Genomic DNA, 25,216 nt, shown 5'->3' on the forward strand with positions numbered 1-25,216 from the left:
GTTGCCAGCTTAGAAGCCAGTCCCTATAATCCTCAGATTGCCAGTAGCAACTATCAATCACAGCTACCTAGTATGCAAACGAATGAGAGCTTCACGCTTCTATACGACTGTTTGCAACGGCTAGGTTTCACATAAATTAAGACACTAGGTCTATAATTTACGTTGCATTTAGGTACTTAAGGTAGATTATTGATATATCATTAAAAGGCCCACGGGCAGCACGGGGTGAGGTTACCGTTTGCCTTTTTTTTCTTCTGGTAGGCGCCACAGAAGCGCGCCACAAAAAAAATTCTTCTCAAATGTACCTATGGACGTACCTCGTTATTTTCACCCGATTGATGAATAAAAGTACCTACTTGACCCACCTGTTAAATACATATACCATCTTTGTTCAAGCTATCACATATTATCAGTTGGTAGGTAAGAACAAATCAGGCTATACAAAAACGAAAGAAACCCCTTAATTCAATCATTATCATTCTCCTTAAGTTGATGTTACTCATTTTCTCATTTATGTTTCAACCCACAAATTCTAAATCTTTTAACAAAGCTCAAATTTTCTTGTAACGCTTAATCATAACACCACCCCGTAACAAGAATGTGTATCATACTAGTTCATCTTCCGGGACTATATCGATCGGCCAGGGCCGGTCCCGTCCCCGTATGTCGTGACCAAGTAGGTACCCACCTCATAAAGGCTTAGTGTGATTATCGCCGCTGTCTGCCTAGAATTGGGCCACGTATTGCAGGTAGACTTAAACTAGACGTGATCTATCAATGTCTTAATATGCACTTCTCAGTGTAGTCACTTCTTATTGTATTCTTTCGGAATCAAGTACTACGTTACTCTCAGTTACCCTATACACTTCCATATAATGCCAATTCCTACAGTGAAACTCTTCTCTCAACAGGAACATGGCCACCTATTACCGGTCATCGCTGCTATCCATGCAGCTTGTATTGTGCATGACCAAACTACCGCCACGTTCCTCCCGCCGCTAAAGGGCTCAAAAATTCAGAAGTTTTGGGAGGGCATAGCAAGAGAGACTGATTTGGGAACACGGTTTATTTGCATTTTGCTCAACGAGTCTGAGCCAGGCACCAAGGCCAAGGAGCTTGAGCTTGTAGGAGTTGTTACGCTAGGCATGCCATTCAGCGAGACTGGGTCTTTCCGTGGATTCGTGGAGAAGCTTTTTGTCAGCCCTACTTATCGAGGGAGAGGTGGAGCTAGAGCTCTGATGTGCCACCTAGAAGCTGAAGCATTGAAGAGAGGCAAGACATTAATGGTATGTACTAACATACCCAAAGGGACTTCAGAGTCTTCAGTAACTGACACGCATATAGTTACTAGACACGGAAATTGGGAGCCAAGCCGAGAAAGTATATCCGAAACTAGGGTATACGGAGATGGGCAGGATCCCTAGATACGGCATCAGCCCCGTAGGAGGACTAAAAGACGAGGTCTTCTATTATAAACATCTACAATAAAAAAAGGATATACTTGGTTGATGAATTGCCCCTTTCTCGGGTACCTTAGGAACCTAACCTAGGTAAATATTGTCTCTTGACACTTGCCCAGGTTAGGCCAGTGCATTTCGCGTCTACGGGATTTTAATCTTAGGTTAGGATGATCAAAGTTGGTTAGCATTGAGTCGTCAAAACTACCTACCTACTAGGTTAGATAGAATCTAGAGACCCTCGCTAAAAGCATAGACCGGGATTCATGAAGGAAAGTCCCTCAATGCCGTTGATGATCACAAAGTTGGATAGAAACTGGTGGTAGCTCAACCGTTACGACCCTCTAATGTTAGCATTGGATTAAGCGAGGTCGTCTAAATAACATAGTACTCGTATTATCGCCAAGCTAGTATATTTAACGCTATGTTCTATATAAAGAATTATTTGTAAGTCTGCTGAAGACTAATATGCATGACTCAGAGCCTCACCCGAAGAGTCCCGAACCTGACCCGTGACCAGCCACCAGGATGCTACTAATTCTACTGCTCCTTAACCCTTTTCGCTCGGCAGCTAATTCGCTAGTCCACTCTACGCTGCATAACATCGCGTAAATATCACAGTCCCAAACTACCAGTGAACCGTCTTTGGAACAGATGCCATTGGGTGAGGCTTTTTCCCCTAAAATGCGACCCTCGGGAGTGACATGTTACATAGTAGATCATTCATCACAATTGGACTTAACGAGGGAGTCCTAGTCGTCACGCACAGTGTGTTGAAGCTTTCTAAACAACTACCCCTTAGATATCTGTTAATCGAGGTATTTAACTTGTAGCCATTGCCCCCGTATCCTATATCATATTTGAACAAGAACATATTCAACTACGACTTTATACTACCAAACCAATCTATCATCACTTGCAATGGCATCTCAGAAGCCCGTCATCGTGCTAATCCACGGCGCATTCTTTGCGCCGGTGCACTACCGGAACTTGATCGAGCCCCTGCGCTCTCAGGGATATATCGTGCTGAGCCCGCCAATGGCGACAACGGGTATCGATGACTCTATCGCGGGGAAGACTTACGTCGACGACGTCAAGCGTATTCTCGAGAGTCTTCTTCCCTACTTAGATGAGGGTAGGGAAGCTGTGGTAGTCGGTCATAGCCAGGGTGGAATTGCCGCCAGTGCCTTAACTGAGGGCCAGACCGTTGAAGACCGCAAAGCTAAGGGCCTAAAGGGAGGCATCAAATCAGTTATATATCTCACTGCCCTCGCCATACCGACGAAGGGCGAAAGTTTAATGAGTATGCTGGGTGGCACGCCCCCGCCAATCTATAAAGCCGAGGTAGGTTGCGTACCTTATTGATTTTTTTGGGCTCACCAAAATGTTAACATGTATGATATAAATAGGGGCCCTTCTACGTCCTTACCGAGTTTGCACTGTCCCCCCAAGATAGCGATATTCCAATCCCCGAAGAAGAGCAGAAAGCACTGGCGAGGAGCTTGGTGCATCAGAGCAAGGCGAGCATAGAAGCTCCCGTTCAATTCACCGCGGCCGACGTCACTGTCCCCAAGACGTACATCGTCTGCACCGAGGACAAATCTTTACCCGCTTCTCTTCAGGAGCAACTCGCCCAAGCGACCGGGTGTAACATTGTTAAGCTCCCAGTCACCCACTTCCCCTTCCTGGAGAGCCTTGATAGTGCGATGAAGGTTGTTGATGTCATCGTGGACGTCGCTGGGAAGTGATGAGGATCAGTTAGCCGAATAAAGTACATAGTGAACTACTTTAAGGAGCCAGTAGCTCCGTCTCCCAGCTCAACCCTTTGTATAGTAACTCTTGTATAATAAACTCAGAACCTCAAAGAGAGTGGGGGCACCAAATATGTAAATAATTATAAATTTCCCCGTATATTTGTACATGTTCAGCCTAATGATGTTGCATGTGATTAACTCGGTTCTGGTCTAGGCGATGCGTCGCGAAACGAGCGGGTTATCTATACAATTCAAAGCGCTTATATTATGGTGTAATGATTCAGACATTGTGTCAGGATTCTAGATGAGACATCTAGAACAAAGGAACTGTTCAGTATGTATAGACGAGGGATCTTCATAGGTAGTTTAGAGTTCCTTGCGGAACAACGAAGTTGTTTCCATACTGTTTCGTTCCACCTCGTGACACATTGACAAAGTTCCACGCCTCGATTTTCTAGGAATATGGGGGGTTGGTTTGTACGCTACTTACCTGAATATTTAACCCCTATCCGGACTGGGTTGTGTCTTACCTAGACCGCTAATACAAGACTGAGAGTAACAAACATTTTTGTTACCGTATAAGTGCCTAGATGACAACTGTTCGAGCAAAGGGGTGACTCTAAATACTGTTATATCCGCCGCGAACGATTTCCATGAGTAAGTCATTCACAATGTCAATTGGCAAGCCAACCACTGAAGTTCCAATACCAAGGACTTCGAAACCACTATCATCTTATACAAATAAATGTTTATAGTAAGACCTGAGCGCAAGGAATAAACATTTGCCTCTCTAAGCTTCCTGCTGAATATCATGAGCCTATGCCTAGAACTAGGCAAAGAGATCTAGGTTTGATGTAAATCCCCTACCTTTAACCGTGGCAATCCGGACTTGATGGTAGATGCGACGTTCTCGAAAGATATTACTTGTTATGCATCCATATGAACATGGTGAAAAGGGGGCAACAAGAGTATTGCATAATATTATATTCAACAGGGTTGATCTGTAAGGGACTATTGGTGCACCTATATTGTGCGCCACTGGCTTTTTCATTAAACTGGAAATTAAGTTGAAAACTACCACTTACGTCCATCCATTGAGTATTCTTCTTAGATAGCAGTATCAATGATAATGCCACAATTTTTTACTTATTGCCAAGATACGTCCCTGGCTTGGCGCTCTTGGTTGTTAATTATCACTTCGAAGAGTTCAGAGATAGGGGGGCTGATGCATCCTATTCCGAAATATATGTAGTGCAACTTTTAGAGTCATTTTGTCCTACTGTACATACTTTTTCCCTATTGGCTAAACTCCCTGAACGCCTATCGCTGCAAATATGATACAGCGACTACACCTATTCGTCATCAGCGAGCTCCTCAACCCTTGGAGCTACATAGGCTCTCTGCTGGGGCTCCGTTTGAATCTGAGTTTCAGTTGCAGTGGTAGTAGCGGTCGCTGGAGGTGGGTGACCTGTGTGGCTCGCAAGCTGAGCAGCTGACTCGGCACCGACTGATTTAGAAGCCTTCTTCTTTTTCTTGGGCTTCGCAGTCTAATAACCAGTTAGTGTGTGTCTGTGATATAATATCAGGTAATAACAAACCTCATGCCAAGCCCAAACGGGACGGAAACTGTCCATGAAAGAGACATCTTCCCAAAGATTGGGGTAGAGCCAAAGTCCAGGGGGCACGACAAAGTACGTAATGCAGAATAGAATGACGCGGAAAATGGCCATGAGGAAGAAGAGACCAAGAAGCATCAAGAATCCCCAGCTGAGATAGTAGACGCCTTGTCGCAAAACGAGCGGCCATAGAGGGTACAGGACTACGGTGAAGATGACAAGTAAGGCAAGAGCAGCATAAACCTTGCGCATAATCTGACTGCCCTCGTACAGCCAGACATAATACATGTCGTCACCAGCATCTTGCTGCTGTTCAATTTTGACTGTCCAGAGCCCCTTAACTCGTTTACCCTTCTTCGGAGGATGGTCGTGGCCCTCGTGGGGGTCGATCTTGCTGACACGCAAGGCTAACATGGACAAGGGTAGCAACTTGAAGGTATTCTCAAGTGATGCGCGATCGGTGACCTCGGGGAGTGCTGGGTTCTTCGCGCGTGCCTTGGCGTAGGCAGGAGATTGAAGAGCTCGAAGAGCTCTCTTGACTAGAAAACGGGCGGGTGAGATTGTGTCACCTCTAAAATAGCAAACGGTAGCATACCTCTGAACATATCCTTGCGCTCCCCATTAAGGATGCATGTACGTTGCTTTAGAGTCTGGCTTCGTAGAAAATTGGCAAGAGAAATTGCGACGGGATTAGGAGGGCCAGGGCGAATAGGTTGTGGTTGACCTTGGGCTCCCGGAGGAGGGCGCGGTGGTCCTTGAGGTCCTTGAGGTCCTTGAGGTCCTTGGCCACCTTGCTGTTGTTGTTGTTGTCTCTGAGCTGCCTGAAGCTGTGCTAGACGTTGGGCCTTGATGTGCTCGACAAATTGGGGAACAGTCATGCCATGCTTCTGGGCTTCGGCGGCCAGTTGCTGTTGCATCGCGGCAATCTGCTGAGGCGTCGGCATCTGGCCTCCAGGTCCCATTTGTATCGGGATAGCTCCCGGAGGAACATTAGGGTTCTGCATGTTAATTACTATCTCTTGAAGTTATTACCAATATGGCTTTGAAGTTGGCAAAAAAAAAGTTAATAATTTTAGTTAAGATAGTGTGAAAAGGAACAGTGAGATGTGGCCGCAAGGTGCCAAGTCTGTAGATATTTTGGACTGACGCAAATAGAACAATCTGTCATTCTTGACACCTTGGGAAAATTTAGCGTTATGGGTTTGTAGGTACCTAGGTACCCAATAAAATAGGTAAGCCCAGGTCCGACTTCCACTGATTATTCTACTGAGCTTCCATGAATTATCCGATAAGATATGCACGGACCATGTTGCACAAATGCCTCCAAATGTCAGGCAATTTGTACATGTAAGTAGTAGACTAACCTAGTACAATTCACCTTTCCCACCTTCATGTTGTGAGTATATGTAATTGACCTGACACTTCGATCTTTTACTTCCAAGCTTCCAACATTATAAGTAATTCATTTGCTTATGACACGGCTCAAGCTTCTTATAAGCATCAGGTCTTGAGTCAATCGATGATTAATGACGCTCTCTGGCTCCCTGCGTATTCTACCTAGCACATAACAGTTTGCTTCTAAAACAATGAATGCGCTTATAACGCCATGCTGTTTCGACGCGTGAGGAGGCAAATGTGCCTCGAGTAGGTAGGTATTGATAGAAGGTCAAGATGAAACAGATGTGTAATTAACAAACAAATAAACACGCACAACTTTCGAACTTAGAAGGCAGTAGAGCGTTTACTGCCTCTATCTGCGGATATCCGGCCAACCCTAAAACGGCGCCTCATCAATAACAACTCTGTAACGTAAGATCGCGTCTACGTCCCCAAACATGTTACTGCGTGGACACATCCGGCTTGCGCAACACTTTATGGGAAAGCTCTAGTACCGTTTCCAGTCGGACGAACCCATGGCTTCCCCAAAGGCGGATGCCCTTCGTCATCCATTGAAACTCACCTTGTCGGGGATGACGAGAGACATACTCATACTGGCTTCGTTATTCACGGCCTTAGCTGCTACATCCAAAGCCAATCTAAGGCCAATTTCTGAGGCCCACGAGACACCCCTCACGAGGTTCTGTGGCAATGTACATCCAAAACATTTCGAGGGTGGGCGACCTAGGTCCTTCTAGACGGATCACAAAGCAAGGAATTCTAAGACAAAAGACTGGCTGTGCAGAATCGTTCATATTACAAGTGGTGGGGCCCTGCAATCTTGGTGTGTGCCGCCAACCATCCGAATCCTCTCTAGGACCCCGGTTCGTAAGCGCCGACTGGACCACGACTTTTAGACTACAGCCTATCAAAGTCACGGACGTCTGCATCTAAACCATCAACGCTTTCTATCTCAATGTGAGCCTACGAGTCCCAAAAGAGTCCCAAAAAGGTCAGCGCGCCCGCTCAGCTGCTTGAGCCTAAAAGGTAAGTGCACAAGGTAATTTCTTTTCACGTCTTCCATAAAGGTGTTATGCATCTCATGACCTCTTGCTTTCTTTGCTGCTCTCTTATTAGCTCTCTTATTTCCTACCAACCGCTGGCCGTTTTTCTTCCTATTCAGCGCGGCATGAAGTCATCATGAAGGCCTTAGGTGGGATGCTTGCTGAAGCTTATGCATCATGGTCTTTTTCTATTTCTGAGTGCTGTTCATCCTTTACTTCTTCTTTTCACTCTGATGAGAAGCCTCGCCAACCTGGTAAGCTTTGGAATATGCAGAGACAGCAGCAACATCATTCTCTAACTAGATCAGCTGTTCCCGACTCATTCGGTATTATTCATCAAGAACCTTCATTTGTTCCGCCTCCTTCCGCAGCGTCGTTTAGGCCAGGCACAGGGAAATCCAGCTTGGAGCGGGCTCCCAGGAAAAGACATGGTTCTGGACAGAGCAGCTTCTCTGCGAGAAAGCTACTGCTCAGGCCGAGTTCATCATCATCGCGCAGGCCGCAAATATCAGCTCCTACCAACTTCCGCCATCTCTATTCGGAGTCTTTCCGCTTCCCGGACTATGGTCTCACACAAGTAAGACCGCAGCCGGCTTCTTTTCGTCCTCTCGAACTTAGTATATATATGTCTGATAAGAGACTTTCGCCAATCCTCCCTCACCTTGACTCCCCTGTACCCCCGGTTACGCCCCCTCAGCGTGTTTTTACCCTCTCAAGCCGTAGTGAAGACAGCCCGCAAATTCCGCATTCACGCAGCTACTCATCTATGTCTTTTCATATCCCTCGGAGGCCAATTAATGATGGATCTGTGTTCGACTCTCCGCAGTCAGACATTAGCACGCCCCAGCGACCCCAACCTGCTAGACTTAGAAATCGCCCGTCACCGGCATCATCAAGTCCTATGATGGAGGATCTTGTTGAAAGGGTTGCAACTGCTATGTTAGAACGGGACAAGCTACAGGAGCAGATTGACGATGTAATTGAAAGGCAGAGCATCTACGTCAGCAGCCGTCCGTCAACTGCTCATGAACAACCTGGTCAGTGATTTTACATTTTGATAATATTAAATTACGTACTAACAGGTTTATAGAAATGGTTCCCATGCCAGACATTCCAGCACTGCCTCCAAATGCTCCCTCGTTCAGTGAACGTCTTAGTTCCGACCGCCCGCACACTGCGCCATCCCAGACCTCGGCGCGCACGTCATATAAGGCTAACTCATCACGCAAGGTGGAGAACAGGGTTCCTCCTCCACCATTGCCACTTAGACTTAGACCACCTCTACGCAAGAAGAAATCCTTTTCGCGGGTTTCTACCTGGTTATTCCCTGGCGGAGAGCCCAACCGAGATATCAGTCTCGACTCCCTCACCAATGGCCCAAGACCAATAACTGGTACCGACGGTTTCTATCAAATCGATGATCTTGAAGAAAATCGAAGGTGTAGCGTTGATACCCTATCGACAAACTCAGACTGGACTATTGAAGAAGAGCAGACTCTACCTACAAGCTTGTCGCCTAGCAGTACGACAACTCTCAGGGCAAAGTTGGAGCCTTCAATGGCGATCACATCTGGACTACGACACCCGATGGCCTTCCAACAACGACAGAGTGTTGGTGTTGCTGTCTAATTTCTATTCTTCTGTGTTATAGCATTTTATGATACCAAGCGGTACTAAGGGACCGTGCGTTTGTTCATTTCATGCCGGAATAAGGCATAGTATTAAGCGGGACATATAGATTTGGAAGGAAAAATCAGCATCTAAAGCAGGTCCTGGTCATGATGCTGGGGTAATGATAGAATTAGGGACCATAGGAGCTTCTAGCCTCTGAGGGGTCTTAAAGCGGGCTGGTGGCATTGCGCGGATGATACCCAAACAGGTAATGGGAGTGAGGCTATCTCATGTTGCAAGTTGTAAATGGTTTAATCATGGAGTCAAGTCTAATCTGATACTTGGTTCTTGTCTTGGATGTTGTACATATTTGAATAAACCTAGCGTTGAACTCATAATTGATGCGTTCAAGTTTGTGCTACATCTCTGGTTAGAACTGAACTACATTTACCCGACCATACATACATCTATACCTAGATAGGTACCTAAGGTACCTGAAGCAAACAACCGTCGATCACATGCATATAACACTGCTGCGGAGCTGTAATACTGCAGCGTTAGGTAGTTACATAATCTTCCTATAATTGCACCTAGCTAAGGTAAGGCTTATGCATGTTGGGGTTGGGATGTAGATGTTAACGGGCCGGCAACAGCTGTAACAGCTGTAACAGCTGTTATCCAGTCAGTTACCAATCAGTTGCCGTCTCACGGACTAAGACGGCCGCACCCAAGCACAGGTTCCTGTGGAAAATCGGCAACTCATTATGTACAATTGTTCATTCACTTACTCAACTTCTTTTCCTGCCACTTGCAGCGTTAAATATACCACAGCATCGTTAATTTATTAGTTGCACTTTCTTCAAATATCGTCAGGCATACGGCAATGAAGAAAGGTCGGTTCTTTCACTCTTTTTCACGATGGTCTTCACCGACTTGAAACGCCAGCTGACGGCCTTCGTGGCCCGAGGCTCATACAAATACACTCTGCTTCCCAAAAATGCCTCCCGCAGTCAGATGCAAAAGCACGCTACAAGTTGGATTAATCAACACATCTTTACTGTTAGGCTTGCTCTATGCGCCTTACTTTCGATTGTGATAATCACATTCTCGACAACTTTTATGTATGTCAAGTACGTCTCGGGGGGAAGGGGAGGGGTTGCCATAAATAACTCACTTGGCTAATCGCGGAAATTCACTTAGGCAATCTATCTCGTTACAACCCTGCAGAGGCTTTATACATGATCGTCACTGCAGAAAGGAGGTTTCTCGTTTATGGGGACAGTACTCATCTGTATTTTCTGCCCCTTCGGAAATCTCGCCAGCCATCCCAGAAGAGTGTCATGTCACTTTCGCGCAACTGCTCTCGCGCCATGGAGCCCGTGACCCCACAGAGCATAAATCCTTGGCTTATGGGGCGCTCGTTGAACGTATTCACAGCAGCGTGGCGAATTACGGAAAGAGCTTCAAGTTCATCAAAGACTACGAGTACACCCTCGGTGCTGACCAACTCACCCTGTTTGGGGAGCAGCAAATGGTGGACTCTGGCATCAAATTTTATGAGCGATACCAACATCTGGCCAGCACTAATTCTCCCTTTGTGCGTGCTTCTGGTCAGGAGCGTGTTGTTGAGTCAGCGCAGAATTGGACTCAAGGCTTTCACAGGGCACGATTGGCAGATGAGCATTCTAACGCCCCGGATACGTACCCCTATAATATCCTAATCATCCCCGAGAGCGATGGCTTTAATAATTCGCTCAGTCCCAACCTTTGCCCTGCTTTTGAGGATAGCCAACATGACAGCCACAGCAAACAGGATACCTGGACAGAGCATTTCGTGCCACCCCTAACCAAGAGGCTGAACGAAAACTTGCCTGGTGCTAACCTGTCCGACGAAGAGGCTATCTATATAATGGATTTATGTCCTTTCAATACCGTCGCTGATGACAAGGGAAAGCTGTCACAGTTCTGCTATCTATTCACGGTAGATGAGTGGCAAGATTATGACTATTACCAGACTCTGGGCAAGTGGTACGGTTATGGGAATGGAAATCCTCTTGGACCAACTCAGGGGGTCGGCTTCGTCAATGAGTTACTTGCAAGACTTACTGGTCAGCCCGTTGTCGATCACACCACCACTAATTCAACACTGGATGGGTCTAACTCTACCTTTCCTCTCGACCGTGTCTTATATGCCGACTTCAGCCATGACAACGATATGATGGATATATATGGCACCCTGGGCCTATATAATCTAACAGATCCACTGCCTGGGGACCGAAGAGTTGGGCCACGGGAAACTAAGGGGTTCTCGGCTGCCTGGGCAGTTCCGTTTGGCGCCAGATTATACGTAGAGAAGATGTCGTGCGGAGGAAGCAAAGAAGAGTTTGTGCGAATTCTGGTTAATGATCGAGTGATACCCCTGCAGAACTGTGGCGTTGATGCGTTAGGTCGCTGCACGCTGAGCAGGTTTGTTGAGAGCCAAAGTTTTGCGAAGAACGGTGGGCATTGGGACCAATGCTTTGCGTGATACCTTTAAGCTTGTTTATCTGCCAAGACATATGAATGATGAATGGAATGCTGCATTTTTCATCTTTACATCGTGGCCCTGCTTTAGTTGTTTTGCTTTCATTGCCTACCTATCTAATGTGTACAATCGTGATTCGAGACAAAGTTGCGGGGTCTGCTGAAATACAGAAACTGCACGTTCCCAAACAGAAAATATATTTGATAGTCCGACTATGCTCGTTCTCATCCCGATATGACAAGTCAAATATACTAATAATAGCTGTGGTCAAGGGCCAAGGGCCATGTCGTTAAACCCTCATATGGCCCGATAGACATTTGTCACCGAGCTTGGAGATTACTGTTATAAGGCAGAATTTCTGCACAAATCGTAAGAGAACTGAGACAACAACAAGGCTTAGGAGTGGTGCAATAACATGACCATATGTTTGATAGGTTTGATAGGCTTGAATAGACTCTTGGAGTGAGACAACATTAACAGCTATTGGGGCTTATCGGTACGAATTTCCTCCCAATTAAAACTACCTAATCTTATACTACCTACATACCTATGCATCCTGTATGTAACCGGGTAACATTACCTAATGCTAAGAATATTCCCCCAATCTGCACAGGCCATAACCGTTTAAGTCTAACGTCTAACGTCATTCTAAGTGGAGACCTTCTGGACCTACCTTCCCCCAGTCCCATAGCTGACTCCACTGAAGAAAGCAGGGGCTAGCACCTAAATCGGGTAACTCGATACGGTATCCATGCCATGCTTGCATGCCCATAACCACGCTAAGTTGGACCCACCGAAAAGACCCAAAGCTTCAAGAGACCCGCAGCAGCACCCGATGGCAAGGATGGGCAAGCAACAACGCCGCAACGCCGCAACGCTGCCGGAAAAAGAATGTCATCAGCCTCAACTCCAACTTCGCATTGTAAGACATACTGACGACTAGATCCTACCTCGCTACCTCTTCTGTCGACCTATTGTCCACGGCCCACAACACCTTCTACCTTCTATCCCTACCTTACGTAGTTTCGCCACTCTTTCCATCTGATCTTCCCGGCCCTGTCGACCGCCGTGTTTTTTTTTTCTCTAGACGATCCCCAACCCGACAAACATCCCGGACCACACCCGCGACCGAAAATGGTCAGCCCTGTCGGGACCTTCTTCATAGTCCTGGTTGTGTTGCTGATCGTAGCCTCGGTCGGCTGGATCGTCTTCACGCAGCTGCGCGCAAGGCGGTTAGGCGTAAGTGCCCCCCCCAATTTTCCATGCCCTCTCTTCCTCCAACCACTACCTATCATCCACTGCTGTCTCCTCTTCCCTGATCACTGCATCATGCTTGTCTTACTTGCCGGGCATAATCGGAGCCATACTTCATGTTCCTCTCTAGGTAGTTAGCCTATCTTAGGTAGTATATGACTACAAGCTAACAGATCCTCGTCGCGACAGCTCCCTGCCCCACCTCTCTCATCCTACATCCCCTTCGCGCGCTCCGAACCCTCGTCCTCGTACGGGCCACCGCAGCCGGCGCCGGGTGGTATTCGTAGCTGGGTAAGCGACAAATGGCGCGCGTTGCGCAGCAGCGCCAATAGGTCCGCGAGCGGCGCGTACGAGCGCCCGTCCCGCCGCGGTTTCGGACCCCTCGACCCGGACGAAGCCTGGGACTCACGCGTTGGCCACGAGGCGGACGGGTACTACGGCTACGGCTACGAAGAACAGGAACTTGGCCTGCGTGGACAGGGACTACGCCAGCAACAGCAACAACAACATGTGAATGGCACCGGATACAGCAACGTGAACCTAGCGGCCGATGAGCGAAGAGGACGTACGTTAAGCCGCGACCAGGGTGCGCCTATTGGTGGCAACGGAAACGGAAATCTGGGCATTGGAGGTGGCCGCAATCCGTTCGATGACGACGCAGCTGAGCCTAGCAATATAAGCATGAGGGGCGTGAGTCCCCGGCCAATCGACACAAACGTCGCGGCGACCAAGGCGATTGCAGGGGCTAAGCACGATAGCCCGACGTCAGAACGAAGATCGATATTCAGGGAGGAAGTATAAGGGCTATGGTTTTCTTGCTACGCCACGCATTGCACCTTGTTTTTATATTGTTTATTTGTGGTTAATGTCCACCTCGAGATGTTTCCGCGTTGCGCGGTGCAGGATTGAGATAATGTGTACGCTACATGCCACCCCCTTCTCCATCGACGGGAAAGAGGGCCGGTTAATTTGTTCTCTGTCGAAAAGAGCTGGACTACGTAAGGGGGGGGTAAATACGGAGTTCGTGTCTTGAAGTGGACATCTTAGTCCGAAGGGTATTAGGCCTTAGGGCGGAACCTTGAGGAAAGGGAGTTTGCGGCGTTTTAGGCTCGTTAATAAGGAAAAGGGGGAGAGGGTTGTTTCGTTTCTGCGTATACTATACCTATTCAGGTCTCCCCAAAAGCCACAGGCGTTACTGGAGGATGGTTTATTAAATATACAATGCGGATGCGGCATCGCATTTTTTTTCGTGGCTTTGCTTACACCTCCATTTCTCTTGTCTTTATGAAATAAAATGTGCTTGCCTCCTAAGTCTCCGTATTGGATAATGTAATTATCCCTCCCTTTAATAACCATGGGAAATAATTCTGTATAAATGTCAGACAATATGGCCACCTCGTAGGGTAGCCGCTGGATAGCAAGTCTATCGGGAAGACACCCCTCCCCCCTATTCTCAGAGGCACGTAATCATTAATGTATAGTAGTCCCCACGAAGAACGACTCCAGAGCCAACAAGAACCCTAATCTATATATTTTTAAACATTAAACCAGGTTTTTGCTATCTTAAATGCTCTCTCAAACTCATTTATATCTAAGAAATATTTCCACGGGCTTAAGGAAACGTGAACAGCCCGGCAAGATAAGTCAAACGCGAATGTCCCTGCTCGATCGTTATCACCCGTCTCTCGGAAAATGTCAACAATCGTTAAAATGTCTAAAACAAATACAGCGAAGAATAAGCCCAGAAGAACAAACTCAAGGGAGGCGTTGCTGCTCCACTTCTTCAGGAACCTAGAAGTTTTGCTCGGGAAGAAATCCTGATCTCGATATAACCGACGAAATCCCTCGAAGACGAGACCCAGGATCGGAGCTAATGCCACGACAGTCGAGATCCAGAATATGGCCACCAGTAAATCTCCGTAGTAGACGCTCTGTTCAAAACCCGGGTCGCCTAGCAGCCAGTCCTTGGAGCACAGCTCAGCCGAAGAACACGAAGAAGCGCCAGGAGCGGCGTCGATCCTGTCCTCGTGGCAGTCGTATCGGGCATAGCGACCCCTCCCGAACATGGACACAATGTCCCCGTAGTATAAACCGAAAACAACGCAGGAAGCGATCCATTGGGCCACCGTCAGGAGGTACAAGACCCACATTAGGACTCGATGCGGCGTCGAGTCGGGTTCAAAGGCGCACTTCACGGGGTGGAAGTGTAGTGAGCGTGCGTATCGCCACACCGTGACCCAGTTCAACACCGACAGGGGGACAAAGTGCAAGGGGTTCGAAGCCTGCATGAACATGAAAAGGCTAACCCACCAAAACGCAACGGTTACGGTGTCAAATATCGCGAGGACCCAAAAGATCTTACCGAGACCCTCGCCGCACTCGTCGGGATCGGAGGTAAATAGCTTGAACATCCACCACGAGGCACTCCATATGGTCATGGTGGTGAGCAGCGTAGTCGTGAGCGAGAGCGTGTAGAAGGCGGCAGGCCGCGGCGTCGATGGTATCACCTTGAAGCCGCTTAAGCAGCTGGCAACATCACACCACGTGTATCGAGCTCCTTCGTAGTCAGACCGGTCCGCCGGCAGCCACAGCTTGACCATATAGTTCTCGCTTGGGTTGGGTGAAAAGTCGGTAAACCCTCGACTGTCCGTTGCCAGGTTATACTGTAGAAATGTGCACTCGACGGCGGACGAGCTCTGGCTGGAGCACTCCTGGAAGCGAGTGTTTTTATAAAGCTGGAACTCGATACTGTCCGGGTCGATGCTAGCACTATTATCTTTAATGGCTAGGGTGTATATGACGAGGATGGCGACTAGAAGTCCAGAAAGGACAATTGGCATAAACCAAAACAACGACTTGAAAAGAAATGAACAGGCTCTAGATTCCTCTTTATCAGTTACCTCCATCGTCTCGCGCATAAATGCTGCACTGTAATGGTACGGGTCCTTTTTCCGACGACGACGACGCCGGTCTCTAGGCTCGTAATGGTCTCTTGCCGACGGCATCAGGCCGGAGTGTCGAGACATGATGCGAGTTCAAGAGGTACGGGGGTTGATGGGAGTATAAGTTGAATGCCACGGACGTTACCCGCTGTTAGTCTGGGGAATAAACACACCCTGTGTAGTCTAGTATTTGGAGGGAAAGAAGGGGGGCTAGAGGAAACAAGACAATATAGAGATCTTCCTATTCTTATAGATATCACATAAGTAGAGAACCCCTGTATAGCTGACCAGTTTTGAATTAGTTTGTGATTTACGTTACTAGGTAGTCGGCGGTGCATGCGAAGCAACGCTCAAGAAGAGTAATTACAAATAATAAAAAGACTTTAGACATTGAAATTAAACTAATAAGGCTGGTCACTCCAGCCCATCATCTTAATCGTTGAAAGTGTAACCCTACTCTTCTCTAACCGGAGCGCTAATAGAAACATGGGGATTAGAATGAAGGATTTTTATAGGTGGTGCGACATCGCAACCCTTCCTTCAGCCGCACCCACGACACACAAATTATAAACATATTCCAAACTTGGGAGACTTTCCCCCACTCCTAAGCCCCCAACTACTACCCTTAACCATCTCTAGCTCTACCTGTCGCTTCAGGACTAGTCCTCTCATTCTAGTTACTACCTACCTAGTAGGTACCTAGTATAGGCATTTCTTATATAAGAAATTAGAGGCAAGGTGCTGCAGAGAATTGAGAGGGTTGTTATAAAATGGCCTGCAAGGCAGCCGATATTGGTAGTCTCAAATATTGACCGATCAATCAACATAGCCTCGCCAAGTCCTGATCATTAATAATTGTAGACCTAACTGTCTCTTCTCGCCAAGCCATTATTTACGCAGACATCAGTCATTTATAGTAGTTGGTTCATATAGAATATTAATTCTTAGTCATGTGCCTCTATAGTTTAGGTTGGAGTTTCTTACGGAACCCCGAAGTTGTTTCCATGCCTTCTAGGCTCACCTCATGATAGGTAGATAGTTTCTAGGTTCTTCTTATATCACGATACGTAGTTTCTTCCTATATATAACTATTCCTCTTGTTATGTATAACAAGACATCATAATCCTTAGGTCCAAATGTTTGATATTAGGCGCAAGTTATCGGGGTATATTACTAGCTAGTGACTCTATCAATTTTAATACTTGCTTCTTAAATGTTAGTCAGAATAGACCTTCGACCTATTTTATATAAGATACAGTAAAAGGATATAAAGACAAGTAACACCAAAGTTATTACTCTATCCTTAATAACTACTCTATTCTATTCAGTACACTATGAGGTCTAATGCATACATGATCTATGGATGAAATCTCGAAATGAATCTGAATGATATAGTTCCATGTGACGATAGTCAGTCGCTTTCCCTCTTTCTCGCTTTCTTGGAACCAAAAATAATATGACTGAGTCTATACCAATCTGAACTCTATCAATTCTCTCCCCGCCCAGAACTCTTCGTTCTATTCCTCAAAAACAAGCGGTCGAGTTCTTATATGGCATTGACTTATAAATAGATAGTTGTCTCCATAAGGTCGCACCACACTAGCTTGCGCAGCCCCTTTAAATAGGCATACAAGGTCCCCAGTTTGTAATTCGGCATCTTGCCTCAGCAATCGCACAATAGTTCCGTTGGAAAGTAGCATAACTGTACGACTAAAGTCATCCGCCATAGAATATAACAGAGTATGCTCGTCTCTGTACATTTTCTTCTTTGACTTCGAGGACATTTCGTTATGGGTGTCGCATAGTTTGCGAAATGTGCGTCGGTACTACTCAAGGCCCCATTGGTTAAAGATGATTGCGTTCTTAGCAAAACCATCCAAGCACTCCTCGACAGTCATCCCACTCATTCCTGCCGAAGGTATGAGAATTTGTTCCTCCATCTCTCGAAGACGGCTTAGTAGAGCTTCGGGCATTTGCTCAAGTGGGCAGGCGGCTACGTCGAAAGACCAGTCAACGTGATTTTTATGCGTTCCTATTAGGATCACATGAAGAATTAATGTCCGATTGTCTGATGAGATAGACACGGATGGCTGGCATTTAAGTCTGTATTCCAGATATTTCCGATAATCAAGTTCCAATTTCAACATCATTTGCCATACACCCAAGAAGCCGTAAGTCGCCAGTTGAACGCAGAACATAGGCCGTGCATTTCCAGTAGAGATCCTCGTACGGCTGATTATAGTCAGGCATTAACTCGGCTGGTATATCCTTTCCTAGAAATTCAAGAAGACCTAAAATTCCGTAAATGTGGCCCCGAGGATCCTGGGGTTCCTTATCCTGTGTTTCAACCAACAGCCTTGCAAAAACCTCCGGTGTTGTCATCTTGCTCGGGTTGAAATCGCTATAGCTATTCTCGTAAGTAGAAAAGAACATTCCCTGAATCCTTTGTATCGCCTTTATCCTTTTCGCCCCTGTGGTAATTAGCAGAGGCTTGTAGATTCCTGTAAGTGTGTCCACTAAAATTTCTAGTTTTCCCCAGAGTATATGATGACGGCCGATATAGAATGTAAGAGCTGGAGATATGCAAGCTTCTTGGATCGTCCAAGTCCTTGAGAACCATGGATTCACCAGAATATCAGCCGTTATTTCGAGGAGAGCATTATATGAGCTGCCAAATACTCCCCGTAGGACTCTTTCGTCGTCGCGGCTATCAGCGGGCATTGAAAGCATAAAAGACGAAAACTTCTGCATTACATCTTCTATTCCGTCGTCTTCTATTGGCACTGTCGGCGGGGTGGGTATGAGCCAAGTGTTGGAGTGGAGGTGTCGAACTACTGTCTTATGAATCTTGTGGAACATAATGAAGTAGCCTACTTAAGTTGAATAAAAAGTTCGTAGAATTTCTCAAGGTCTAGTAGGCCTTCGAAACTATGTTAAATATCAAATACGTTGTACATATGTGGGCTTCGTAGCGCAGTAGGAGAAGCATTGGCAACCAATTACTTTCTACCTTAGGTAGCTATAGCCGCCTACCAATCGACTTTTTCACTGTTGGGAATATACATCGGAGGCCTTTATAATTTTTTACCAACAGTCTAACAAGTTCCTTAGTCGAAGGCATCTATCTCTAGTAGATATATCTTCCTAAGTTGTAGTGACAGTACTTGAGGGAGCAGCACACCTCAGATTATAAATATTATATTCCAATACATTTCTTCCCATTAGCTTCCTAGATCAATTTAATTTCCTCTATATGCGCACTAGCCCAGAAATCATCGTCTAATATCTTTTCCTCAAGAGGTCCGCCTCCCACCCTACACTGGCCTAGGAAGGTAAAATTCTCGCCGGAGGCACGCAATATGCTAGGTCGATCAGACCCCTTAAACAGGCATATTAGATCGCCGGTTCTCACCTCAATATCAGTTCTTTGAGCGTGGAGAATTGTACCATCATGGAGTAATAAACAAGGTCTTATGAAATGGACGACGAATGAGACTTCTATCATGCTTATTTTTTTCGTCCATTTTTTCTTTGCGGTTCGTGACCTTCTACTCCTACGCGAATCACGCAGAGTGCTGTAGACCTCGTAGAACAATTCAGCGCTCTCTAAGTGAATATACCTGCTCACATTTTCTATCATGTTGTTTAAAGCCTCTTTGATTGTTATCCCTCTCATGGATGCCGAGGGTTCAAGGATGTGCTCCTCGAAAGCCTTTATGCAGTTCGTCAACTCAACCGGTATTTTCTCACGGCGTGGCGCTATAGTATTCTGGTTAAGTCCATTGAGGACACTGCGGAATGTCCCCAATATGCAACCCTGTAGATGTAGAATCCTTTTGTCAGGTGACACATATACAGATGGTACAAATGCCGAGGGGCCCCGGCATACGTAACGGAAGTCAGTGACCCAGGAGGGTACACCTTGGAGCTCATTGCAGCTACAGTCAAGCAATTTTAAGTCTCCAGCTGACTGAAACAAGAATGCAGCATAGGCCCAATACGTCTCGGCACAGGACAGATGGTAGTTCGGCAATAACTCGTCTGGGAGTTCTTCTCCTATGATATCCTTGAGTATACCTAGTAGACCGTATACTTGATCCCGAGGATCCGTAGATTTTTTGACGTCGACAGCCATGAGTATTTGAGAAAAGACCTCCACTGTTCTCAATCTCCTTGGGTTGTCGACTTGGTCCCGGCGGGCATTTATATATAATTGATTGATACCCTGTATGGCGGCAATTCTCATACTTCCTGGGGTGATGGAAAGGATTCGGTTCTTCTTGGCGAAGTATGAAAAGAATTCTATGAGATCATCTAGGAATACGCTGTGATGTCCAACATAAACAATCGGTTTTTTATATAGGCAGGCCTCCTGAATCGTCCATATCCTCTCAAACCACGGCCGACGCAATATGTCATCCATCACAATCATGACTGCCCTGTAAGCGCGACCGAATGTTTCATTTATAATCAAGTTGTCATTGTCATCCACAGGTTCCCATTCCATCCACATTGACCTAGCTTTCTCGAACAAGATCCCAATCGCTTCGTCATACGATATTTGAGACTTGGGTGAGCGGGCATTTCGTAATGACTTTTTGGGTGAGCTCTTTGTAGGTATTCTGTGTATGGGCCCAAGCCAAACGACGGTAAAGCCAATACGATATATATCAGTCATACGTTGTATTTGTTGAGACCTTTCTTCTACGTCTTCTTGGTTGATACAGATGGCGTCGATCCAGAAATAGTCATCGGGGAAACCAAGATCGTCGGGCATCTCTCTGATTTCGTAGAGAGCTCTAAATAAATTTCTCGTGACTTGAAAAGGTTCGCCTTCTAGTAAAATGGTCATCTTATCCGTCATATCGCCCCATACATAAGATAGGGCATTGAAATAACTCGGTGCCCATTCTCCGAGAGGTGTCCGTTCTTCAAGAGGTATCTGGTGAAGAAGGCATTCAATGGCGCCAGTTCCTGGTACGATGCGGAGCAGCCGAATATCTGTCCCCTCTAACTTTCGATATGGATATGCCGGCTTTGGGTACGGTTGTTTAGGTGGTTCGTAGTCTTTGTTCTCCTCAACATCGTAGTGAGTTATGTTTGAGATATCTTGCTGTATATATGATGATTTGAATTTCTGATGTTTAGGCTTATATTTAGGCTTATAAGGACGAGTTAGAGAATTGGCTGACATCACGAAAGAAGTATCTTAATGAATTCGGTGTGCTCTTAGTGCTCTTAGCTCCCATTGAAGAAAATATCACGCTACTAAAGTCGAACTTCCATGTTCACTTCTGTTTGTATTCAGACCGCTTCTGTCTACGTGTATATATTAGGTAGTGGTGGGCAGTGCACACGGCATCAGCAACCAATGATCTCTCTTGTATAACCGCCAGCTCTATTCAGCCTCACCAATCCTCGAATTTGGAACCAACAGAATGAAAGTAGAAAAAGCCATGGATGATAGCTTTGCAAGTAATAAGTCTATCTTAGCTAGAGTGTGCCGTCGACTTTTACTGTATCAATCGGCAATTAGTTCAACGTCCTTATAAGCTTCTAAGTACCGATTCTAAATTAAAAATATAATTATTTGCATAGGCTAGACATAGCTTCTAAGCGTGTATATCCACAATATTATACTCGCATTAGGCATATAACGCCTTGCATGATGTCAATCCGCAGCCCCGCTAGGTACTACATACATAGGTAGTAAGGTTCTACCCCTCTTCTCCGTCCTATGTATTGACAGGTCACATCTTGATAGCCTTGTCTGCTTGTCTGTCCCATCTCTGTGGGGAGACCCATAATACTGAAGCAAGCAAATATATAATTACCACTCTTATTATTTCAACCCATGGCTGGGAAAAAAGGAGGCGACGGTAGCAAGAAGGCCGCCGGCCAAGCCCGAAAAGCTGAGACCGCTGCTAACAAGGCTGCCGCAGAGAACGCGAAGAAGGCCGCGGAAGAGGCCGCCGATTGGGACAGGGGTGCTAAAAATAATTCCAAGAAGTGCGCTGCATACTTTTCCTTTTCAATTGTTCATTCATATAATTGGATTATAAGAGACAAAGGACAAACCTGACAAGCCATATGCTAACTTATATCCAGAGAGGCGCAGGAAGCAAAGAAGGCAGAGCAAGCCCGGAAAAAGGCCGAAAAGGAAGCTCTTGCTGCCGAAGAGGAAAAGAGTCTACCAACTCGCCCTGGACCTAAGAATTCCAAGACGGCCGTTAAGAAAACAAATCAAGGTCTCAACCTGTCTCAGCTTGATTCTCAGCTTGATGATGATAAAAAGCTTCCGGCGATGGAGGGGTCGGGAATGGATATCGCCCTAGAAATCCTAGATGCGGTTGTGCCGGGTGGACATAGAATGAACGTTGAGAGGCACGCCGATAGAAGGGTTAAGGCTGCATATGCAGCGTTCCGGGAAAGACGACAGAGAGAGATGAAGGAAGACGGAACTGGCAAAGGGTTGAATATGTATACAAGGGATGAAATGATCAAGAAGGAATGGAAAACTAGCCCGGAAAATCCAATCCATGACCCCCGGAATGTTAAGTACAACGCGAAGAAGGACGAGATCAAGGCAACGAAGCAAGAGGAAATGGACCGAATCGAAGCTCTATACGGCGAGGACTCTAAGTAGGGATTAGGGACCTTATGGGTTGAAAGGATATTGGCCATCTCATCTTTCTGAAGAGTTTTTTGTCCCTCGGGGTATGGCTTGGGGCAAACTCGTCCAAACCGGAGAACAAAGCCACATGCAAGTAGGTTGGCATATACATGGATTGTGTACTTCATAATAGACGTGTACTTATTATGTATGGTTTATGGTTGACTTTGCAGGATTGACTATGTCAACGAAATTTACAGGATATTCATATTCTAGCGTCTTCACCTCGCTAATTGAAACATTGACCTCTCCACTGGCGGATAGTGCGTTAGCATGCATAAGTCTAGTGAATACACCGATTCGTAAAACCCACTCCAATCCAAAACATCTCGTGATGATCACCTAAGCAGTTATTACAGCTTAAGGACTATGTATATATACGCTGTGAGAGGTCTCGTGATAGTGTAAAAACTCGAAGGCGGAGCTGTTGGCTTAAAATCGTATCGGGTAGACGGGCTAAGCTTCGGCAAGCCTCGGCTCGGGACTCGGGGTATTTGCAGGGGGTGAAGATGCATACATTATGTCAGTAGTGTACCTAAGGTATGTATAACTAACTAATAAAAAGGAAGTGACGTTCGCGGCTGTTCTACAAGGTAGTAAATCGCTTCGTCAGCGCAAAATCCGGGGCACCGCAAATCTCCATCCGTTTTCCCACCAACTTTCGTCTCTGCCGACACCCCCTCATCACACCCTTACGCGACACCCGAGAAACCTCACGAGGCGGACCCGATTAACATAGACATGTACTATTAACTTTTTTACTCTTTTTTATTTACGTAGCGTATATTGCATTATATCAGATACAAGGTCGGTGGCGTAGTAATGCCATCGGCTGCTGTAAATCATGCCGCCAGGTCCGAGTTCACATCTCAAGGAGAGGAAAATGCCAATACCATCGTCAGCAAAATGGACGGCGTTGCCAGGAAAGCTAGCAATGCCGTCACGGGGGCTACGGCGCGAAGTCCAAGCACAGATTCAGTCGATGGTAAACCACCGATAACAATGAAGGGGAAACGGCCGGATAAACATAGTATGGACTATGTCCTTCGTTCTTTTGTCGCTGGAGGTCTCGCAGGGTGTGCTGTATGTATTATTGTCTATCCAATGCTCAAACTGGTCGCGTGCTCACAATTTGTCTCCAGGCCAAGACTACCGTCGCTCCTCTCGATCGAGTCAAGATCCTCTTCCAGACCAGCAATCCGCAGTTCGCAAAGTATCAGGGTTCGTGGGCCGGCTTCGGGCTAGCGATACGCGACATATACGCTCGCGACGGAGTCTTGGGATTATTTCGCGGACACTCGGCGACCCTCCTAAAAATATACCCTTACGCCGCCGTAAAATTTGTTGCCTACGAGCAATACCGCGCCTTGCTTATCGGCTCAAACCGCGAAAATGAAACGTGGTTACGACGATTCACGTCCGGTGCGTTGGCCGGTGTGACATCGGTCTTCTTCACATATCCTTTAGAGATTCTTCGCGTGCGGATGGCATTTGAAACGAAGGCTACGCGACCGTCGCTTGTCGATATCTGCAAGAAGATTTATCACGAGCACCCTCTATCAAAGCCACCTGTTGTGAATACAGGGGCCGGGTCAGGTGTCACAGGGAATATAGCTACAACCGCAATAGCAACAGCGCAGTCCGTAACCCCTCGCTCTGGCCTGGTTAATTTTTATAGGGGGTTTTCTACAACTCTCTTGGGTATGGTACCGTACGCCGGCGTGTCATTTTTAACTCATGACACCGTGAGCGATCTCTTCCGTCTACCGTCTATTCGAAAATATACTACTCTTGCTAAACCTGCCAATGCCCCTGCCGATAAGCCTGCACCGCTTCAAGCATGGGCTGAGCTGATAGCCGGAGGGCTCGCGGGTGTTGTATCACAAACCGTGTCTTACCCGCTAGAGGTGATCAGACGGCGACAGCAAGTTAGCGGAGCTGTGGGGGATGGTCACCGTTTGCGAATAGGTCAGACGGCGGCTATGATCTTTAGAGAACGAGGGATCTCCGGGTTCTTCGTCGGATTGTCGATTGGTTATGTGAAGGTGTTACCTATGGGTGCTGTGAGCTTCTATACGTGGGAGCGGTTGAAGATACTGTTCAACATCTAGACAAAAGTTGTTCATATGATAGATTTGCGGTAGCATTATCGGAGTGTAGGCGTTTATGGCATATACCGTGCTTGGGTGCAGCATGACGAGTTGGAGTCTGGCTCGCGATGACTGAGGACTTGGGGTCCCTGTGCATAGGTATGGATACATGGAATAGCAAGGCATGACATAGAGAGAAGTATTATATACAACAATTGTTAGCAGCCCCTTTCCCATTGCATCTGTTTTAGTTTTGTAAATTACTAGTTTCTTGAAGCTTTGACAGTTAAGACACTGGTGAGTTGGAACTCACATGTGGAAATATATAACGGCCTAGGTGGCGTATATTGTCAATTCCCTTTCTATTTTTTATTTATTTTTTTTGCTTTTTCGTTCTGAACAAACCCCAACGCTCGTTTAATACGGCATTGCCGCCATGACTTCTCTGCAGATCTACTTCTGAGGCTAACTTCAGCCAGGAGATCCCCTTTATGAAAACCGCCTATGGTACGGTTGTCAATTTGACATACTCCAACTCAACATCATAGCAAAGTTCTTCCCATCCTAACAGATACATATATTGAATATGCCCAGACAATAGTGTATACGTTAGGAGTTCGGCGGCTGATTCTGACAACCTCGGTCTCGCGAGTCTGAACCCCGTAGATCAACACGACCTGGCGCGCTCTAGTATCTTAGTGGCGTCCGCCATCGCTGCATCTAATACAGCCCGGCAGGTCAGCTGGGCACAGCGTCATCCACATCTATCAAGGAGCGGCCACCTGTTCGCTCGACATTATCAAATACAAGGCTACCTACCGGTTCGGTTCCCTGGAGCTGACTAGGTGGCAGTG

At 46.5% G+C, this 25,216-nt stretch overlaps 11 protein-coding genes across 11 annotated transcripts; 7 read left to right on the forward strand and 4 right to left on the reverse strand.

Annotated features, from left to right (window-relative positions):
• The first annotated feature begins 488 nt into the window (after window positions 1-488).
• Window positions 489-1,869, forward strand: F4817DRAFT_327230 (acyl-CoA N-acyltransferase). Its single transcript, XM_049302001.1, has 2 exons — window positions 489-1,286; window positions 1,345-1,869. The coding sequence occupies exons 1-2, from the start codon at window positions 876-878 to the stop codon at window positions 1,486-1,488; spliced, it is 555 nt and encodes a 184-aa protein (XP_049162472.1). The 5' UTR covers window positions 489-875; the 3' UTR covers window positions 1,489-1,869.
• Window positions 1,870-1,974: 105 nt separating this feature from the next.
• On the forward strand, window positions 1,975-3,387 carry F4817DRAFT_327231 (alpha/beta-hydrolase). The gene is made up of 2 exons (XM_049302002.1): window positions 1,975-2,801; window positions 2,867-3,387. The coding sequence occupies exons 1-2, from the start codon at window positions 2,379-2,381 to the stop codon at window positions 3,203-3,205; spliced, it is 762 nt and encodes a 253-aa protein (XP_049162473.1). The 5' UTR covers window positions 1,975-2,378; the 3' UTR covers window positions 3,206-3,387.
• A 1,045-nt stretch (window positions 3,388-4,432) lies between these two features.
• F4817DRAFT_240758 (translocation protein) lies at window positions 4,433-6,320 on the reverse strand. The gene is made up of 3 exons (XM_049299030.1): window positions 5,423-6,320; window positions 4,810-5,366; window positions 4,433-4,758 (listed from the first exon to the last, which is right to left on the reverse strand). Exons 1-3 carry the CDS (start codon window positions 5,829-5,831, stop codon window positions 4,564-4,566), a joined length of 1,161 nt encoding a protein of 386 aa, XP_049162474.1. The 5' UTR covers window positions 5,832-6,320; the 3' UTR covers window positions 4,433-4,563.
• Window positions 6,321-7,404: 1,084 nt separating this feature from the next.
• F4817DRAFT_312608 (uncharacterized protein) lies at window positions 7,405-8,897 on the forward strand (the record flags this gene model as incomplete). Its single annotated transcript, XM_049300148.1, has 3 exons — window positions 7,405-7,522; window positions 7,577-8,305; window positions 8,359-8,897. The coding sequence occupies 3 exons, from the start codon at window positions 7,405-7,407 to the stop codon at window positions 8,895-8,897; spliced, it is 1,386 nt and encodes a 461-aa protein (XP_049162475.1).
• Window positions 8,898-9,607: 710 nt separating this feature from the next.
• F4817DRAFT_327243 (phosphoglycerate mutase-like protein) lies at window positions 9,608-11,738 on the forward strand. Its single transcript, XM_049302003.1, has 2 exons — window positions 9,608-10,000; window positions 10,080-11,738. The coding sequence occupies exons 1-2, from the start codon at window positions 9,798-9,800 to the stop codon at window positions 11,404-11,406; spliced, it is 1,530 nt and encodes a 509-aa protein (XP_049162476.1). The 5' UTR covers window positions 9,608-9,797; the 3' UTR covers window positions 11,407-11,738.
• A 354-nt stretch (window positions 11,739-12,092) lies between these two features.
• F4817DRAFT_327246 (uncharacterized protein) lies at window positions 12,093-13,968 on the forward strand. Its single transcript, XM_049302004.1, has 2 exons — window positions 12,093-12,642; window positions 12,847-13,968. Exons 1-2 carry the CDS (start codon window positions 12,538-12,540, stop codon window positions 13,456-13,458), a joined length of 717 nt encoding a protein of 238 aa, XP_049162477.1. The 5' UTR covers window positions 12,093-12,537; the 3' UTR covers window positions 13,459-13,968.
• Window positions 13,969-14,013: 45 nt separating this feature from the next.
• Window positions 14,014-15,683, reverse strand: F4817DRAFT_368116 (uncharacterized protein; the record flags this gene model as incomplete). Its single annotated transcript, XM_049307206.1, has 1 exon — window positions 14,014-15,683. The coding sequence occupies one exon, from the start codon at window positions 15,681-15,683 to the stop codon at window positions 14,193-14,195; it is 1,491 nt and encodes a 496-aa protein (XP_049162478.1). The 3' UTR covers window positions 14,014-14,192.
• A 2,043-nt stretch (window positions 15,684-17,726) lies between these two features.
• Window positions 17,727-18,458, reverse strand: F4817DRAFT_368118 (uncharacterized protein; the record flags this gene model as incomplete). Its single annotated transcript, XM_049307207.1, has 1 exon — window positions 17,727-18,458. One exon carries the CDS (start codon window positions 18,456-18,458, stop codon window positions 17,727-17,729), a length of 732 nt encoding a protein of 243 aa, XP_049162479.1.
• An 89-nt stretch (window positions 18,459-18,547) lies between these two features.
• Window positions 18,548-20,916, reverse strand: F4817DRAFT_240902 (HET-domain-containing protein). The gene has a single exon (XM_049299032.1). It carries the CDS (start codon window positions 20,791-20,793, stop codon window positions 18,829-18,831), a length of 1,965 nt encoding a protein of 654 aa, XP_049162480.1. The 5' UTR covers window positions 20,794-20,916; the 3' UTR covers window positions 18,548-18,828.
• Window positions 20,917-20,995: 79 nt separating this feature from the next.
• On the forward strand, window positions 20,996-22,661 carry F4817DRAFT_327252 (uncharacterized protein). Its single transcript, XM_049302005.1, has 3 exons — window positions 20,996-21,305; window positions 21,364-21,608; window positions 21,708-22,661. Exons 2-3 carry the CDS (start codon window positions 21,454-21,456, stop codon window positions 22,243-22,245), a joined length of 693 nt encoding a protein of 230 aa, XP_049162481.1. The 5' UTR covers window positions 20,996-21,305; window positions 21,364-21,453; the 3' UTR covers window positions 22,246-22,661.
• A 433-nt stretch (window positions 22,662-23,094) lies between these two features.
• Window positions 23,095-24,383, forward strand: F4817DRAFT_312615 (mitochondrial carrier; the record flags this gene model as incomplete). The annotated part of the gene is made up of 2 exons (XM_049300149.1): window positions 23,095-23,355; window positions 23,415-24,383. 2 exons carry the CDS (start codon window positions 23,095-23,097, stop codon window positions 24,381-24,383), a joined length of 1,230 nt encoding a protein of 409 aa, XP_049162482.1.
• Between the last annotated feature and the right edge of the window lie 833 nt (window positions 24,384-25,216).

Source organism: Daldinia loculata (assembly GCF_022478755.1).
Source record: "Daldinia loculata strain CBS 113971 unplaced genomic scaffold F4817scaffold_6, whole genome shotgun sequence".
Classification (NCBI taxonomy): domain Eukaryota; kingdom Fungi; phylum Ascomycota; class Sordariomycetes; order Xylariales; family Hypoxylaceae; genus Daldinia; species Daldinia loculata.

Coding starts and splice junctions, on each gene's coding strand:
- F4817DRAFT_327230 (XM_049302001.1), top strand. CDS start 876: ATGCCAATTCCTACAGTGAAACTCTTCTCTCAACAGGAACATGGCCAC. Junction 1,287..1,344: donor AGAGAGGCAAGACATTAATG/GTATGTACTAAC, acceptor ACACGCATATAG/TTACTAGACACGGAAATTGG.
- F4817DRAFT_327231 (XM_049302002.1), top strand. CDS start 2,379: ATGGCATCTCAGAAGCCCGTCATCGTGCTAATCCACGGCGCATTCTTT. Junction 2,802..2,866: donor CGCCAATCTATAAAGCCGAG/GTAGGTTGCGTA, acceptor TGATATAAATAG/GGGCCCTTCTACGTCCTTAC.
- F4817DRAFT_240758 (XM_049299030.1), bottom strand. CDS start 5,831: ATGCAGAACCCTAATGTTCCTCCGGGAGCTATCCCGATACAAATGGGA. Junction 5,367..5,422: donor GCGCAAGGATATGTTCAGAG/GTATGCTACCGT, acceptor CCCGTTTTCTAG/TCAAGAGAGCTCTTCGAGCT. Junction 4,759..4,809: donor CCGTTTGGGCTTGGCATGAG/GTTTGTTATTAC, acceptor ACTGGTTATTAG/ACTGCGAAGCCCAAGAAAAA.
- F4817DRAFT_327243 (XM_049302003.1), top strand. CDS start 9,798: ATGGTCTTCACCGACTTGAAACGCCAGCTGACGGCCTTCGTGGCCCGA. Junction 10,001..10,079: donor ACATTCTCGACAACTTTTAT/GTATGTCAAGTA, acceptor AAATTCACTTAG/GCAATCTATCTCGTTACAAC.
- F4817DRAFT_327246 (XM_049302004.1), top strand. CDS start 12,538: ATGGTCAGCCCTGTCGGGACCTTCTTCATAGTCCTGGTTGTGTTGCTG. Junction 12,643..12,846: donor TGCGCGCAAGGCGGTTAGGC/GTAAGTGCCCCC, acceptor TCGTCGCGACAG/CTCCCTGCCCCACCTCTCTC.
- F4817DRAFT_240902 (XM_049299032.1), bottom strand. CDS start 20,793: ATGTCAGCCAATTCTCTAACTCGTCCTTATAAGCCTAAATATAAGCCT.
- F4817DRAFT_327252 (XM_049302005.1), top strand. CDS start 21,454: ATGGCTGGGAAAAAAGGAGGCGACGGTAGCAAGAAGGCCGCCGGCCAA. Junction 21,609..21,707: donor GCTAAAAATAATTCCAAGAA/GTGCGCTGCATA, acceptor ACTTATATCCAG/AGAGGCGCAGGAAGCAAAGA.